Source organism: Nymphaea colorata, chromosome 4 (assembly GCF_008831285.2).
Source record: "Nymphaea colorata isolate Beijing-Zhang1983 chromosome 4, ASM883128v2, whole genome shotgun sequence".
NCBI classification, from domain to species: Eukaryota; Viridiplantae; Streptophyta; class Magnoliopsida; order Nymphaeales; family Nymphaeaceae; genus Nymphaea; species Nymphaea colorata.
The window spans coordinates 24,071,407-24,087,714 of record NC_045141.1 but is presented as its reverse complement, the minus strand read 5'-3'; the positions used below and the strand labels follow the sequence as shown (position 1 = coordinate 24,087,714).

At 41.9% G+C, this 16,308-nt stretch overlaps 2 protein-coding genes across 18 annotated transcripts in view; both read right to left on the bottom strand.

Moving 5' to 3' along the window:
- The window catches only part of LOC116252948 (RING-H2 finger protein ATL57-like), a 16,525-nt gene extending 11,800 nt beyond the window's left edge, over positions 1 to 4,725 (bottom strand). The window contains exon 1 of the mRNA XM_031627595.2: positions 3,268 to 4,725. Coding sequence (XP_031483455.1) covers positions 3,367 to 4,173 — 807 coding nt within the window. The 5' untranslated portion in view covers positions 4,174 to 4,725 and the 3' untranslated portion in view covers positions 3,268 to 3,366. The remainder of the gene's footprint in view (positions 1 to 3,267) is intronic.
- Positions 1 to 16,308, bottom strand: part of LOC116253613 (carotene epsilon-monooxygenase, chloroplastic) — a 23,479-nt gene extending 7,171 nt beyond the window's left edge. For 6 of the 17 annotated variants that reach the window (XM_050077240.1, XM_050077244.1, XM_050077252.1 and 3 more), the window contains exons 1-8: positions 15,714 to 16,308; positions 13,804 to 14,100; positions 13,337 to 13,534; positions 12,013 to 12,114; positions 11,529 to 11,669; positions 11,323 to 11,430; positions 10,704 to 10,786; positions 10,291 to 10,453 (exon numbers count right to left, since the gene is read on the bottom strand). In XM_050077240.1, coding sequence (XP_049933197.1) covers positions 10,291 to 10,453; positions 10,704 to 10,786; positions 11,323 to 11,430; positions 11,529 to 11,669; positions 12,013 to 12,114; positions 13,337 to 13,534; positions 13,804 to 14,100; positions 15,714 to 16,277 — 1,656 coding nt within the window. In that variant the 5' untranslated portion in view covers positions 16,278 to 16,308. Of the gene's footprint in view, positions 1 to 7,774; positions 8,067 to 8,953; positions 9,012 to 9,512; positions 9,655 to 9,753; positions 9,813 to 10,290; positions 10,454 to 10,703; positions 10,787 to 11,322; positions 11,431 to 11,528; positions 11,670 to 12,012; positions 12,115 to 13,336; positions 13,535 to 13,803; positions 14,101 to 15,713 lie in introns of those variants that run through there. The other 11 variants (XM_050077241.1, XM_050077243.1, XM_050077251.1 and 8 more) reach the window with 7 other exon arrangements.

Sequence of the window (16,308 nt, the reverse complement as noted above, 5' to 3'; positions counted from 1 at the left end):
CGCCATTCCTTTTCCTTATAGTTTGATGTTTCTGTGGGAGGTGGTCCATGGGGGGTTTTGTGGCCAAGAGCAGGAAGGAAACATAAACCAGGGTTGTGTACAAACGGCTGATTTCAACTCTTTCTTTGTCTCTCTAGAGAAAAATCTCAACTCCTGATGCTCCACAAAATCCAAATCTAAGCTCTCCTTTCTTTCCCAGGGTAGTCTCCCCCTCTCTCTCTCGTTTAACCCTTTTCTGATAATTTCATCTCTTCAAGCTTCAGAAGAGAAGAGAACAATCTCTCTCTCTCGCTCGGTGCCGTTTCTGTACCTTCACCCTTTTCTGACAATCCCACCCTTTCCAAATCACAAGCCTAAAAAAGAAAAAGTTTTCTCTCTCTCGCTGAAGGTTGAAAAGCCAACATCACAGGACTGTTGCAGCCTCACAGCCATCATCTAAGACCTCTCTGTTGCTCTCTGTGACGAGAATTCTCCATTACCAACGTTCCATAATCTCCTAGTTTATCAATGAGAGACAGGCTGCTGGTGGGTGCAATACCGACAGCCACCATCCATGGCGAACCAAAGCAAGAGCCCGTACATTCACCCAATCCCCCTCCCCAAAACGAGACCAAGAACGCCACTAGGCCCACGACCCCCAACAACTACTACGACGCCAGCCCCGGCTTCAATTCCTCCATGGCCGTCACCATCCTGGTCCTCCTGACGGCACTTTTCTTCATGGGCTTCTTCTCCGTCTACGTCGCCGCTTCGCGGAGGAGAACTCATCCGAAGCCGCGCGACGCCGCAGACGGGCAGCTGCTGGAAACCGGCGGTCTGGCGCCAGCCCTTCCTCCTCCCAGGGCCTCGATCCCGTCCTAGTGAGCTCGCTGCCCCACCTTCCCTTACAAGAAGGTCTCGCCGAAGGACGACGCCGATTGCGCTGTCTGCCTCTGCGAGTTCGACCAGGGAGAAATGGTGAAGGTCCTGCCCGTCTGCGGTCATTTGTTCACGCGGACTGCGTCGATACCTGGCTCTTGTGTCGCACATCCTGCCCACTCTGCCGCGCCACTCTGGTCCCTCCTCCTCCGCCGCCAAAGGAGCCGCAGAGAGACGCATTAGATGAAAGGGAGACGGTGGTGGAAGCCGCGGCCGCTTCTGCCAATGCTGCGTCACCGGAGAATGCGGGTTTTATATTAGTGGTCAGAACGGTGGAGAGTTTTCTGCCGCCAGGACAGTCGGAGTCCCGCGTGCGTAGGTCCGGCAGTGGGTGTAGTTTATCTCGTGGGTTGGAGGTGGAGGGGACTCAGCCGAGGCGGAGTTGTAGTTTCTGACGGCAAAAGTGAGAAGAAAGTGTCTAGAGCGAGAGAGAGAGATGAATGTGACTGAGGGGTGTGTTTTTTGTCTTTTCATCTCAAATGGATGAAATGTAGTTTTTTTTTTTTTTTATGTGAATACAATTTGATAGTCGTGTAAAAAGAAGATGGTGTTTTCTGTTTCATTGTATAGAAGTTACCTTTTCTGTGAGAATGCACTTTTTCTTTTTCTTTTCCTTTCATTTTCAGAGACTTTTGTTGCTGTTGGTACAGATGGATTGCGGCCTGATTCCGGGCAACTTTTGACCTGAGTGGGCTGCAGTCAGTTATAATTACTGATAAGAACTACCACTTTCTGGCAGCGGCCACCCAGGGCACGTTTCGCGGGCCGTGTCAGGTACCACATTTAAAGCTGTCCTGTTCTCCGGCCACCAGCTTGCTTACGGAAGTGAGCCGCATGGACATCTCTCTCTTTTTCCCTCTCCGGCAGCAATATTAGTTTCTAAATATGAATCCAAACAGTCATATTTTTTTAACCAAAATCAGCCGTCGGGTTGGTGATCAGATTACACCTCTAGCTTAGTTATGAGAAGCACGTGGGGTTCTTGGATGTTATCTGAGGATTCGAGTTTGTGTTATTGGGAGAGGACATGGATTCTTTGCAGAAGCTCCTATTGATAAAAATGTTGTGATTTCTTCGTTGGTAGGCGAGCTAGTGTTGGGCAGATCCCTAGATACTTATGGGAAAGAAACTGATCCATGATGTTGGAACTCTCCTTAGAAGTCCGATGCCTAGCTAGGTCAGACCGATCTCTCGTTAGCAATGAGGCTACGTTTACTTACTAGAAAGAAGGAGAATTAAATGCTACAGAAAGGCCTTATGCTGATCCCTGAATTTGGCTCTCACGTTATAGTACCTTAGTTGTTCTGAAGTTGAAAATTGGGGCTTAAATGTGGGATGAAGTATAGCAAATTATAAAAAAAAAACTTTTGTTTGAGGTTCTTCGTAAATTTACCCGATTTGTTGGCAGTTTGTGTTGGCTTTCTCGAGTGCCTAAACTACCCTTTTCAATCATGTGACGACAGAACTTCAAACAAAAGTTTTTTTTTTATAATTTGCTATACTTCATCCCACATTTAAGCCCCAATTTTCAACTTCAGAACAACTAAGGTACTATAACGTGAGAGCCAAATTCAGGGATCAGCATAAGGCCTTTCTGTAGCATTTAATTCTCCTTCTTTCTAGTAAGTAAACGTAGCCTCATTGCTAACGAGAGATCGGTCTGACCTAGCTAGGCATCGGACTTCTAAGGAGAGTTCCAACATCATGGATCAGTTTCTTTCCCATAAGTATCTAGGGATCTGCCCAACACTAGCTCGCCTACCAACGAAGAAATCACAACATTTTTATCAATAGGAGCTTCTGCAAAGAATCCATGTCCTCTCCCAATAACACAAACTCGAATCCTCAGATAACATCCAAGAACCCCACGTGCTTCTCATAACTAAGCTAGAGGTGTAATCTGATCACCAACCCGACGGCTGATTTTGGTTAAAAAAATATGACTGTTTGGATTCATATTTAGAAACTAATATTGCTGCCGGAGAGGGAAAAAGAGAGAGATGTCCATGCGGCTCACTTCCGTAAGCAAGCTGGTGGCCGGAGAACAGGACAGCTTAAATGTGGTACCTGACACGGCCGCGAAACGTGCCCTGGGTGGCCGCTGCCAGAAAGTGGTAGTTCTTATCAGTAATTATAACTGACTGCAGCCCACTCAGGTCAAAAGTTGCCCGGAATCAGGCCGCAATCCATCTGTACCAACAGCAACAAAAGTCTCTGAAAATGAAAAGGAAAAGAAAAAGAAAAAGTGCATTCTCACAGAAAAGGTAACTTCTATACAATGAAACAGAAAACACCATCTTCTTTTTTACACGACTATCAAATTGTATTCACATAAAAAAAAAAAAAAACTACATTTCATCCATTTGAGATGAAAAGACAAAAAACACACCCCTCAGTCACATTCATCTCTCTCTCTCGCTCTAGACACTTTCTTCCTCACTTTTGCCGTCAGAAACTACAACTCCGCCTCGGCTGAGTCCCCTCCACCTCCAACCCACGAGATAAACTACACCCACTGCCGGACCTACGCACGCGGGACTCCGACTGTCCTGGCGGCAGAAAACTCTCCACCGTTCTGACCACTAATATAAAACCCGCATTCTCCGGTGACGCAGCATTGGCAGAAGCGGCCGCGGCTTCCACCACCGTCTCCCTTTCATCTAATGCGTCTCTCTGCGGCTCCTTTGGCGGCGGAGGAGGAGGGACCAGAGTGGCGCGGCAGAGTGGGCAGGATGTGCGACACAAGAGCCAGGTATCGACGCAGTCCGCGTGGAACAAATGACCGCAGACGGGCAGGACCTTCACCATTTCTCCCTGGTCGAACTCGCAGAGGCAGACAGCGCAATCGGCGTCGTCCTTCGGCGAGACCTTCTTGTAAGGGAAGGTGGGCAGCGAGCTCACTAGGACGGGATCGAGGCCCTGGGAGGAGGAAGGGCTGGCGCCAGACCGCCGGTTTCCAGCAGCTGCCCGTCTGCGGCGTCGCGCGGCTTCGGATGAGTTCTCCTCCGCGAAGCGGCGGACGTAGACGGAGAAGAAGCCCATGAAGAAAAGTGCCGTCAGGAGGACCAGGATGGTGACGGCCATGGAGGAATTGAAGCCGGGGCTGGCGTCGTAGTAGTTGTTGGGGGTCGTGGGCCTAGTGGCGTTCTTGGTCTCGTTTTGGGGAGGGGGATTGGGTGAATGTACGGGCTCTTGCTTTGGTTCGCCATGGATGGTGGCTGTCGGTATTGCACCCACCAGCAGCCTGTCTCTCATTGATAAACTAGGAGATTATGGAACGTTGGTAATGGAGAATTCTCGTCACAGAGAGCAACAGAGAGGTCTTAGATGATGGCTGTGAGGGCTGCAACAGTCCTGTGATGTTGGCTTTTCAACCTTCAGCGAGAGAGAGAAAACTTTTTCTTTTTTTAGCTTGTGATTTGGAAAGGGTGGGATTGTCAGAAAAGGGTGAAGGTACAGAAACGGCACCGAGCGAGAGAGAGAGATTGTTCTCTTCTCTTCTGAAGCCTTGAAGAGATGAAATTATCAGAAAAGGGTTAAACGAGAGAGAGAGGGGGAGACTACCCTGGGAAAGAAAGGAGAGCTTAGATTTGGATTTTGTGGAGCATCAGGAGTTGAGATTTTTCTCTAGAGAGACAAAGAAAGAGTTGAAATCAGCCGTTTGTACACAACCCTGGTTTATGTTTCCTTCCTGCTCTTGGCCACAAAACCCCCCATGGACCACCTCCCACAGAAACATCAAACTATAAGGAAAAGGAATGGCGGTTTAGATAGAGAGAGGGGAGAGAGAGAGAGAGAACCTGGGGAGGGGGGAGAGAGAGAGGGAGAGAGAGAGAGAGAACCTAATGAGCCTCAGTCGCTGGTGACATGTCGCAAACTTAGTCAAAAGTCTGGATAGCTCGAGTTACAGAAACTGCAGTGAGCCCCGCCAGGTCCACTTGTCCCCGTCTGTTCTCCCAGAAATTTCGCTCTCATTTGGACAAGAAATTTCGTTTTACCTCACTCTGCTGATCTAATCTTTCAAAATTTAAATCCTGCGATCGTTTCTGTGTTCTACATATACATTTGAATCCCAATTTTCATATGTTATCAACATTTTTTACCATTGCGATTCGATAAGTGACGATTCTTTAGCCAGTAAACTGCAGTAGGAGTCTTCCCCTTTACATTTATGGAAAAAGTGGAAAGCGCATCACTTTAAGCGCGGAGATTGCGGTTTCTCAGGCCACTCGCCACAATGTCTCTACCTTCGACTCCTGCAGAGTGGTATCTGCCTCAACCTTCCCAAATAGTGATAATGACAAACGGCCTCTCTCTCTCTCTCTCTCTCTCTCTCTCTCTCTCTGGCTTTTTTTTTACTTAGTGACCTGTCATTGATGCATTTATAGTTTATTGCTCTTTATCTTTCTTTCCTGTTCACTGACCAAAATTAAAGATTAACATAATGTAATTGCATATTATTTAATATATATATAAATAGGAGGATTCAAATCTTCCCGATGCTAAATATTGCTGGCCTCATGGTTGAAAATTAGATGTTAGTCGTAAAAACACTATAAATTGTTATTAGAAGTACCATGAGCTGCATTGCGTTGTAACTGCCAATTTTCATATTACTGTCCTTATTGAGATTTTATATTTTTAGCCACCGCAAACATCCCACACTCGATAAATTTAAACTTCTTGTTACTTTTTTATGATATATGTGAATGAATGTTGGTCACATCGATTAAACATGATATAATACGTGTCGAGTTGTCCTCATGTGATTATAGATGAACATTCGCCATCGTAGCATCTGTTTTTATTGATTATTTTTCCACAACACTCTGTGGAGGAACCGTCTTTAGGTGTACATATAAGATTGGCCGTGAAAGTGACGTGTTATCTTTTTCTTTATTAACATTATTATTATAATTACAGCTGCTTGGCTGATTACACCATGCATTCTTATCGACAGGATACAATGATTGCAAGGAGGGAAGTTTCTAGACTCAAAGAACAGAGCTTTCGTTTTTCATTTCTAATCTGACGAACAGAAGTTGGTCGGGACTTAAATTTTCTCAAGCCAAAGGCCAATATTCCCTCACCAACATTATCAGCAGTACATTTCCACGCTTAAGAAGAATCTTCGTTCACATCACGTGTATGCCTGTGTGTGCGTATATATTTATATATAGTTCCCTCATTCCACATGTGAGTCCTGATACACAAATTCTCCGGTCAAACCCGGCCGGAGGAATCCATTTATTCTATATATATATGTGGCTAACATGCCAATCTAAGCTTGGTTAACTTAGAAAATAGACAATTCAGCTTTTGCTTGAGCTGATCAGTCTGTGACTATATTTGTTCAAATTCAACTTGGGCAAGATCGGTTAGGACTAGCTGGTGGAATTAATCTGAAGAAAGGAACCATAAATAGCCATTGCATCACAAGTTACCACAATTCATTGTGGGCCCAGAGAGAGAGAGAGAGAGAGAGAGAGAGAGAGAAGTTACCCGGAAACTTAACGCCCACAAAAATTGAACTTATGAGAGAGGTTACTTGTATGCACTTCCAATGGGCAGTGGTCTTACTAACCCACGTCTTGCCAAGCAAAGAAACTTAAAAGATTTTGTGCCCTAACAAAATTTATAATTCAGTGATGATCAGAGGCCTGACGATGTAATATAAGCTCACACTTCCTCATTGGCCCAATACAAAATAAAATCACAGGTCTTGCAGTAAGCAATGGCACAAGAGACCAGGGCGATATCACAGGAGATGATGAAGAAGAAAGCCAAGTGGGACGTGGGGATGGGGCCTAATGAAAGCAAGACCAGAAGAAGAGGGTGAGTAGAAGAAGCTCGTCACTTTCCGGTCTTTAATGTTTACCATCAACAGATAGATAGAGGTAAGGTCAGACTGGTGGTTGCCAGCCGACGCGTTCGTAGCTAACTGACGTGAGGTAACATTCATTTGGCATTAATTTGATAGTTAGTGGGAAAGAAGAGACTCGATTTGGGTTTGTAGAAAGTTCGTGCAACTTATTGGCTTCTTATGGAATACAGGAAATAGATAACCAACTTTAGTAAATGGTCTTTTGTTTCTGTTTCTGTGTAGTAATTAGCGGCGTCACAGTCAATTTTAATGAGCTTGCGAGCCAAGACACGTGAAAGCCAAGATAAAATCCTACAACCATCGTCACCAGTGGTGTTCAAATTCAAACAGCACACGTCTCGCCGATTCCCATTCCTGATTTGTACTCCTTTTATTTTACCTGATATACTACCATCTTAGGCACCTATTTTAGAAATTTCCCAGATGAAGGCGACGGTAGTCAAAATACTTGCATATAACCCCCCGGAGTGACGTGCAACGACAAAATGGTCCAAGAAATACAACAAATCTTCGGGGGAAAACTTTTTTTAAAAGTTGACAGCTAAAATGCCCCATACGGTTTGTATAGTAAAACACAAATAACATGGAAAGAATCTCATAAAAAAATAAACCCTATGATAATATGAAACTATGTAACTCTATGATACACCTTTCAACTTAAATGTTAGCTAGCATACCAAAAAGATCAGCAGGTTTCAAGCCGGACTGATGATGCATGTCTGCATGCCCTTTAAGCCGACTAACTATGCTATGACCCCTCAGGGCACCCAGGTCAAACCACAGCCTAGCCCTACAACAAAAACCAAACTACCAATTCACACAGTCATGATCTAAGACGACACCAGCCCATGACTGGAAAACAGCAGGGCTGGGTGGCAGTACTGAGGGACAACCCAGCCTATTGCCCATCTAAAGATAGGTCCAATGAGTCCTCTTTCACCGTGACAAAGAATCATAGGCCTATATTGAAAGTTACCGAAAATTAATAAATTATAGACCAAAAATATCTCAACTGAAAATTAAGTTGTCCCGTTCTTCTTTAATTCGTCTTTCGTCACCTCTTCCCTTTTCTCCTTCGGAATTAGCAAGTGGCCAAGATATCACCACTCTCCCGAATTCTCCAATCAGGTTATTCACTCGTTGGACGCTATTCGATACCTACTCGACCCAACTTGTACCTTGCAGGGACAGATGCAACTTTCCATGTGCCTTTTTCCATGAGAGCCTTTCTCGCTTTCTCCGGTCACCTGAAATGAAGATTTTCCTAAACAAAATATTACTATCAAAAACCATCACGGGTGGTCAGTAAAAGGCTATGACATTGACCCTTTAAGACTTTGTGGTCAGGAGTCGCCCTCAATTAAAAAAAGGCTGCATATAAACAGACAGCTCCTAATCAGTTTTGTCCTTCATAATAAGACAAATAACTTGGTTCTAATAGCTCCTAATCAGTTCACCCGAAAACTTGTTCCTAAGCCACAAATAGTAGTGAAAGGTTCTTAAATAAGCTTGGCCCCTAAGAGGCAAAGACCGAGACTGGACTCGCAGCACAGTATGGTGCAGCCTAAAAAAAAAAAGCTTGAGCTCAGATCAAGCTCACTCCGAGGTTCAACAGTTCAGCTTTGCGAAGCAAAGCTTTCCATAAAGCAAACTGGACAAGAAAAGACCAACTTTGCAGGCAAAAGTTTGCAACTCTGAAAGTGGGTTTCACTCCTTTATCCTTTGGAAACAACCATCACCCACCCATAGATGGCACTCTAATTCCTCAAATTAGGAAAGTGCACCCACGTATTTATTTCTTATCTTTAATCCATGGAATCCGTAAAAGAGGCATCTGTATCTGTTTGAGCCTTGGTGCCGACACCGGAAGTACAGCATTACCTATCTGCAGTTTCTTTAAAGTACAGATTACATAGTATGCCTTACAATCACCAACGAGGACTATGATCGACATGGGTTGCAAATTAAACAGAGTAAGCCAGTAAGGTACAAAACAACAGTGATTCGACCTTTCTTGTCACTACTTTTGACAATCAGGTGCTGCCTGCCTATGCCAATTACACAGAGTATACGGCGAGAGGCAGATTGATGGGGCAGGGCCACAACAACATATGATAAGATTGTCAATCGAGAACGTTAAAAGAACATTACCTGAGGTGTTGTATTAGCTTCTGTTGCAAACATTTTAAAATTTGTCAAACGAGTACAACTGCAAAAAGAGATTATGGGACTAAATGAACCAAAACAAGCATTATGCCTATAAACCTAAGGAAACCAAACCTGCAGGTCTTGGCCAAGGAAATGAAAGCCAGTGAATAAATGGCACAAGAAAATGGGTCTCTTTCCCAAAACTTTTGCAGGTTAGGCCCTTACAAGACCAAAGAGACTTCTGACTTAAAGACTCAACCAGATTACTCTTCCTCTCAGCCAGTGGTCATAAATAATGACCAACTCAAAATTCCCAAGTGCATAAAATAAGCTCCAATGGTTAGACCATTCATGCTAGAAGTCATGGAGAACAAACAAAACGAGTTTACCGTTTCATGAGAAATCATAATAAATGGGAGACAACGTAGCTAAGGACATCAATGACAGCAATTTAATAAATGGTAACCTAATGCAATAAAGCAGAGGAATCAGTACAGGAATCTGACCATATGAATGAACATACAATTTTTATCTTCTGCATTCTATTGATGGAAAGATCAGGTTACGGACGGGGAGATAGATTATTATTGGATATAGCACATAATGTACAATACAATGGATCATAAAAAATAAAAAGAAAAGGAGCTTACAAAGAAGGATTACATGAATCATCCTGATGGCATCAGAAAGGACTATAATTGGAACTGTGAAAAGACAATTCGCTCTTGTAATTTGACAAAATTTGTGATTTTAACAAAAATAGAACAATAAGTATGATCCTGGTTCAAGTATGGTGGAGTTACCTAGCAGATGCAGCAAGCACGGTTTTTGGACTCCGCTGTGCCACGGTCATGTACATTCCCTGCCACAAGTGCAGATTTTTATTCATTGTTGCCATAACACAAAAACAGATACAAATACATTAACGGACAAGCAAACTTCAACCTCTTTCAAAACTTGCTAAATACATGTAACACCCGGTACTGTGAGCATGTGTAACACTTTTTTCCACATGGCAACCAACAGGTTTCTAGTGCAGGCAACACCCAAAACTGGGACCCTTCACCACATATCATCTTGTTGCCACCAGATATCTACAAATCTTCATTAGATGCTTTAATATTTTGTATTTTTGTTTTGACTAGAAAAATGAAATTTTGTTCAGGGAAACAAAGTTGACCCACATCTGGAAACAGAAAGATGGGCCTTTCACGTACAGAGAACTGCACATGGAAAAAGTGGCTTCACATACATACGCATGAGCATGAGACAAGACTAAATGCAAGTGCGCCGATAGGATCAAGATTAATGATGTCCTAGAAGAGAGACATGTAACTTACATTTGTTGTATGTATGGTAGCTCCAGTAGTCATGCCAATTTCTTGATTCGGAACAAGCTTGAAATCCATATGCTGAAGCAAAACTGCAAGGGCCACAATTGCTTGTAGCAGTGCAAACTGATCCCCAATACATTTTCGTGGTCCACCACTGAAGGGAATAAACCTGGAAAAGTGTGCATGTTTTAATGTTGTGCATTTATCCTTTAATCATATGCAATGGTGTATTACAAAAGCAATATAAATTCATAGGAAGCATTAAGAATAAAATCATTAGTTCATCACACAGATGACTAGATGCCATTTACAAATGCATTAGAAGATTTTCAAAAATAAAATTGGATAAAAATCAAGTTAAACAAATGGAAGATGATGGCAAATAAAGTAACTAATCGTTTCATTGGTGCAATGTGTACCTGAAGTCGGTGTTTGTTTCATTTGGGATTGGACCATCCAAGTCAAATCTTTCAGGTATAAATTCTTCTGCTCTTTCCCAGACCTTCATGCAAATTCACATCAACTGAATAAAATTGAATGTGGGGCTGGAAAAATAATCAAAACAAATAGTGGAATTGCATGCCTAAAACCAGCTTATGTTCAACAAATGCCATCAAATTTGTCAACCTATAAACGACAATCTAGTATCCATAAATAGTTAAAATGTGTGTTAGAAGTACAAGGAAAAGTAAAATCTGATTTAAGACCATATGGATAATAAAAGTTGTATGCAATTCAAGAAGGTGGTATGAACTATGAACATTTATTGAGAAAAGAAAACATGGAACAGAAAACACCCAGAACATATTAAAGTTAAACACCCGAATTTTTTAGAAATAGATAGCAATGTTGGGCTATTTGTTAGTAGAAGGGAAATATCAAACAAGGACACCGTGATGACAGTAAGACAATTTGGAAATTAGAAAGAAACAAAATGAGGTACATAAACATGAAATATATGAAGAATTTGACCCCCATATAATAAGGAATATCTATCAGGAGTCTGGCACCGTGAAAAGTGTTAAACTCGTATATTACCTTGGCTGAGTGGTGAATATTATATATCGATATCATTATGTCTTGTCCAGCATTCACCTTGTAATTGCCTGGAAGTTCATCAGGTACTTGTGCTCGTCGGAGTAGAACCTAGTTTTATGTAAGAATTGATGTTAAAAATAGAATAAGTGCATCACTAGTAGAAATTTTCACAAAAAGATTGAATATTAGACAGCACAGTGACAGACAGGTGGATGTGGATACAGACGCATAGACTCGTTCAGACAGCGAGCTATGTACTTCAACTCTTTTGTGTCTTCATAGCTAGGCAGTCTTCCCTGTAGAACTTTGTCAACCTCTTCCCGTGCTTTGACCAAACAGAACGGATTCTGAAAGAAACAACACCCCACCCCCACCCAAGAAAGGAAGAAAGTGAGAGAGCCTCAACAATGTGATCCAGTGAAAAAAATACAAAGTATATGTTTTGGATGGTGAACAACAGTAAACAATTTAAAAATACAGCCATCATTATGGAGACCCTTTTTATGAACATTTTTTGCCGAATAATAACCAAATAATTTCTTTCAACTTCCAAAAAGTAAGATTGACTCGTTAAACTATAAACCATATCCAAGGTCACAGTCTTCTTTTGGCTGTGGCATGTGGTAAGCATGTCAAAATGGATAAAGGTGAAATCTATTTTCAAACATGAAGCTAAAAGAGATCCAGCACCTTGCACAGTAAATATAGAGTCCATGTCAAGACAGAACCAGTTGTCTCATGCCCAGCAACCAACATTGACAGTAGGTCATCTCTCAGTTGCAAACTAGAAACCTGAAATATTTGAATCTAATATTAGGTAATCAAGGAAAAAAGAATTATCTATACATTCACGCAAACATAAATGCACTTGCCGAAATTCACATACATCAGATCTTTGTGGGGTTTCAACTCACACTTCTCTTCACACAAAAAATTCGAAGGGAAGAAAAGAAAGATGCATAAAATCCATATTTATTCTCATCCCATGAGTGTAAGGTCTCACAAGGATACTTCAGAAATAACCAGATCCATAAGTGAATTTTCAATGAAGAAAAATCAGCTCTGTAGATGAAGTTCATAACTTTTAAACTGCTCGATTTGGCAGCTGTACAGGAGACTGCAGTTCCAGAATGCACAGTGAAGTGATTTCTAGGTTCAGAACCTCAGATTCACTCAATGCCTTTGGCATTCTTCCCATCAGCGAACAGCCTGATCCATCTAGAGAAACTTCCAAGGAAATAGTACCACCATGTGAAAAGAAGGCAGCTTCTAAAGACTAGCTACCCCTATTATCCATAGGTCACCGGGACGATTATCAAGTCAATGACATATTGATTGGTAATTTGTCATTTCATTAATAAAAGCAGTGAAAAGGTGTGAAGATCTACACAGTTGCAACTTGAAAGCAAGCATTTCAAACGTAAGATTTCTCAATGAAATCTCCATAAGTAACGGACTATGTCACAGTGGTACATGAGATATGCTCACATAGCAGTACTAATATGGCGGTACACTGGTACGACAGTGGCACGTTTGGACAAACCATATTTTTTTCATTTTTTATTACATTTTAACCATATTTTTTTTAGTTTATTTATGTTTTACGAGATTGTGTGTAGAAATTATGGAAGAAACTATTAAAAAATAAAAATTGTCTTAATAATGTGTTGTGTGTGTGTGTGTTTATATACATATATATATATACAGAGAGAGATGGAGATAGAGAGAGACACACACACTTTTGTTTATCGTACCCCCATACCAAGATTTTCTAAAACTGCCATACTTGTACCCGTACCTATATGACATAGGTGACAAAAAAGTAACATTAAGACTACAGTGTTTGTCTTCAACATATCCAGCAGCTTATATATGTTACAAGTCATCACAACCGCAACTGAACATCGCAAAGAGATTGGAAATGAGGAGAATATCGAAGTTCATATGGAGGAAAAGAATATCAAAGTTACACTTTTAATTCCAGCTTGCCATAAAAAGCAAAAGTCTGGTGTACCTCTTCTCGACTTGCCAATAGAAAACGTAGAATGCTTGGGTCTGACTCATTCACATACTCTTCACCATCAATCTTTTCACCTTCAGCCTCAACTATCTCCTTACACTTTGCAATAAGTTCGTCAACTGTCTTTCTGATAGTTGCAACGGCTTTTGCTGCCTTAATTTGTCGTGGAATGATTTTACATAATATTCCAATCTGCCACATGAAATAATGGGAACCATGTAGGCACTAAACATTCAGGACAATAGAAACTGACAATGAGCAAATATCAAAAGCTAAATGTTATCAAACAGGGGGAAACTTGATCCTGGTAGTACACATCAATAAAGAAGCATAAATCGGTTGAAAAGAGTCTGCCTTTTACACAGGAGAAAAAGAAAAATAGGACCTCAGTGTCTGCTTGATCAATGAAATTATCTGATTGCTTGAACAAAAAATAACTATGTTTAAGCATGTACATGTACCTTCCAGTAAGGCAAAATATCAGTTGAGCGAGACTCCGCTTCTTTTAGTGCAGTATAAACAGCATTAATAACAGGACTATCTGAAGTAAGAGAATCAAAGTTGTAGTTGAACAATGATAAACCTATGACATCGAGGGTCAATTGAGAAAATTTTTGCTCCATGTTAACCGCAGAGCCTATTGAAGCTTCTGATTTGAGCTTGTCTACCAATCTTTCAGCACATTTGCAGAACACCTGATCAACAATCGTGGATAAATATTTTCTGTGAAGAGATGGCACTACAGCCCGGCGCCTAACCTGTCATAGAAACATCAGATGAGCACTGATGTAAGCCAATAAAACATGCATACAAACAGTTCTGCAATATGTCCTAGATGATAAAATTCCTTCATATTCTGAGTAAAGTATAGACAACTAGATAAGAAATACAGACCAGAAAAAAAGTTACAAGTATATGCATCACAGGCTCAAAACAAAGTGCTTGGTTTCCTTGCAAGCCTTTTCTCTAACATGAATTTCTTATTATTCCACCTAATGGAAGAAATTTTACGTCAACTCAAAAAATTATTTCATTACTAGGGAATCTTCACCACCTATTCTTTTTTTCCAAATAAAACATTGATATCCTTAATAGAGCATCGGCCACTATGGGGCTGAGAATAGAACCAAGTAGCCTGTAACTTGAATCAGTTCAGCTCATACTGCACACGTCTGAAGTTGGCTCAACAAGACCTGAACATAAGCCAGCTTGCTAGGATTAGTTAGCCGAGCTTGAATAGGTTGTGGTCTTTCGAACATAGTTTAATTAGAGTCATTAGGTACACAAGCCAAGAATGAGCTGCTCAACTCAGACATACACAGACACAGACACACACACATGTTTTTCTTACATAATGGCTACTGATATGCATGCTTTCAATTATTGAGTTAAGTTATGTCAAATCACACAAATTCATAAGCAAAAAATCAACTCAGAATTCCAAGGCTAAATTGTCATTATATGATCTTGTGTTCATAAGATGCACTCACAACCTCTACCTCAAGCATGAATACAAGTCAAGCTTGGCTTGTTAGATAAATGAACAGTTCTTTGAACAAGCTTAAATCAAGCAATGCTCACGATTAGGCTCAAGCTTGCTTCATCATGAATATGAGCTGAGTTTTAGCTACTCTAATAAATTAATGAAACGAGCCTGAGGATAACTTGTTGAGTTAGTTTGGCTCGTTTCCCAGCCTTACCCCTCTACTGCAATAGGCACTGATAAACATTCCTATTAACACGAGTTAGTATCTTACTATCTACTAGAATGAACCACTGTAAGCAACATAATTTAACCCCATCTTCCTGGATACGAAAGTGCATGTAAATCCATGTTATCTTCAATGTGAACAATGCTAAGGATGCTTGCCACCGTCATCCTTCAATTTTCTTCCTGAGACGCTGAAACTTTTACCAGTTCAAATATCACATTCAACCAAACATAAAATTTGTTTCCGAGACACAATTAAGTTGATGTATATTCAATAAATTGCAGTCTGATAGATGTTAATTTCAAGCAAATGGCACAAGGAGAATTGAACTCGCATTAAGTTCAACAGATTTATGACGAGAAACAATGTTCAATTGAGCTCTACACCGAGCTTCCAGAAGTTGACAATGCAGCATCAATCAGTCCACACGAACTAATGGTTAAGGCTATTCATCTACAAAAGACAGCCAGAAAATCCTGTAATTTCCATAAGTAAGAACAAGAAGGAAGACGCATCTTATCGTGCACGTATCTGTGTAACTTTATAAGTATCAATCCAAAAAACCGATTTCTACAGTCATGAGCCACTCATCTTCAAGGACAGCCAAGAGTGGACAATAATTCGGCAAATTACAGAAAGTCAGAAGCACAAAATATTACCGTCCATGCCTCTCCCTCGGCAATGGCGAACCCGGAGCCGAACAAGAACTCCGACACCTCTGACACGAGGCCCTTCGCGTACCTGCCATAGTTCTTGAGGACGTGCTTTGCGATCGCGGGGTCGCTGACGACGACGAAATTTCTGGGGCCTGCGGCAAGCCTGTAAATGGGCCCGTACTCGTTCATCCACTTGAAGAGCGGGAGGAAGAGTGCGCCGCCGAGGAGGTCGGAGACGTCTTCGAGCTTGGCGTTGGCCAACGGAATGCCCGAATCATCGGGGCCGCCCACGCTCTTAACGAGGCGGGAGAGAGACGTCAGCCAGTCGGGACTCACCCACGAGGCGCTGCGACCATTCGCGCTCATGTTGTTCTGTTTCTTATTCCCATCGTCCGCCTGGGCCTTCACGCTGATGTAGGTCGGTGTAGATGCTCTCCTCCGCCGGACGATGACGCTGCAAAGATTGAAGTGGTTTCTCTTCGACTTGCATCCTGAGAAGGAGTCGAAGGTCGGAAGAGGAGAAGTCGACGCAGAGAGTGGCGGGAAGGCGAGAGTCGCCATTTTCATCGCCTTTCCCTCTGGATTCTTTTGGCTTTGG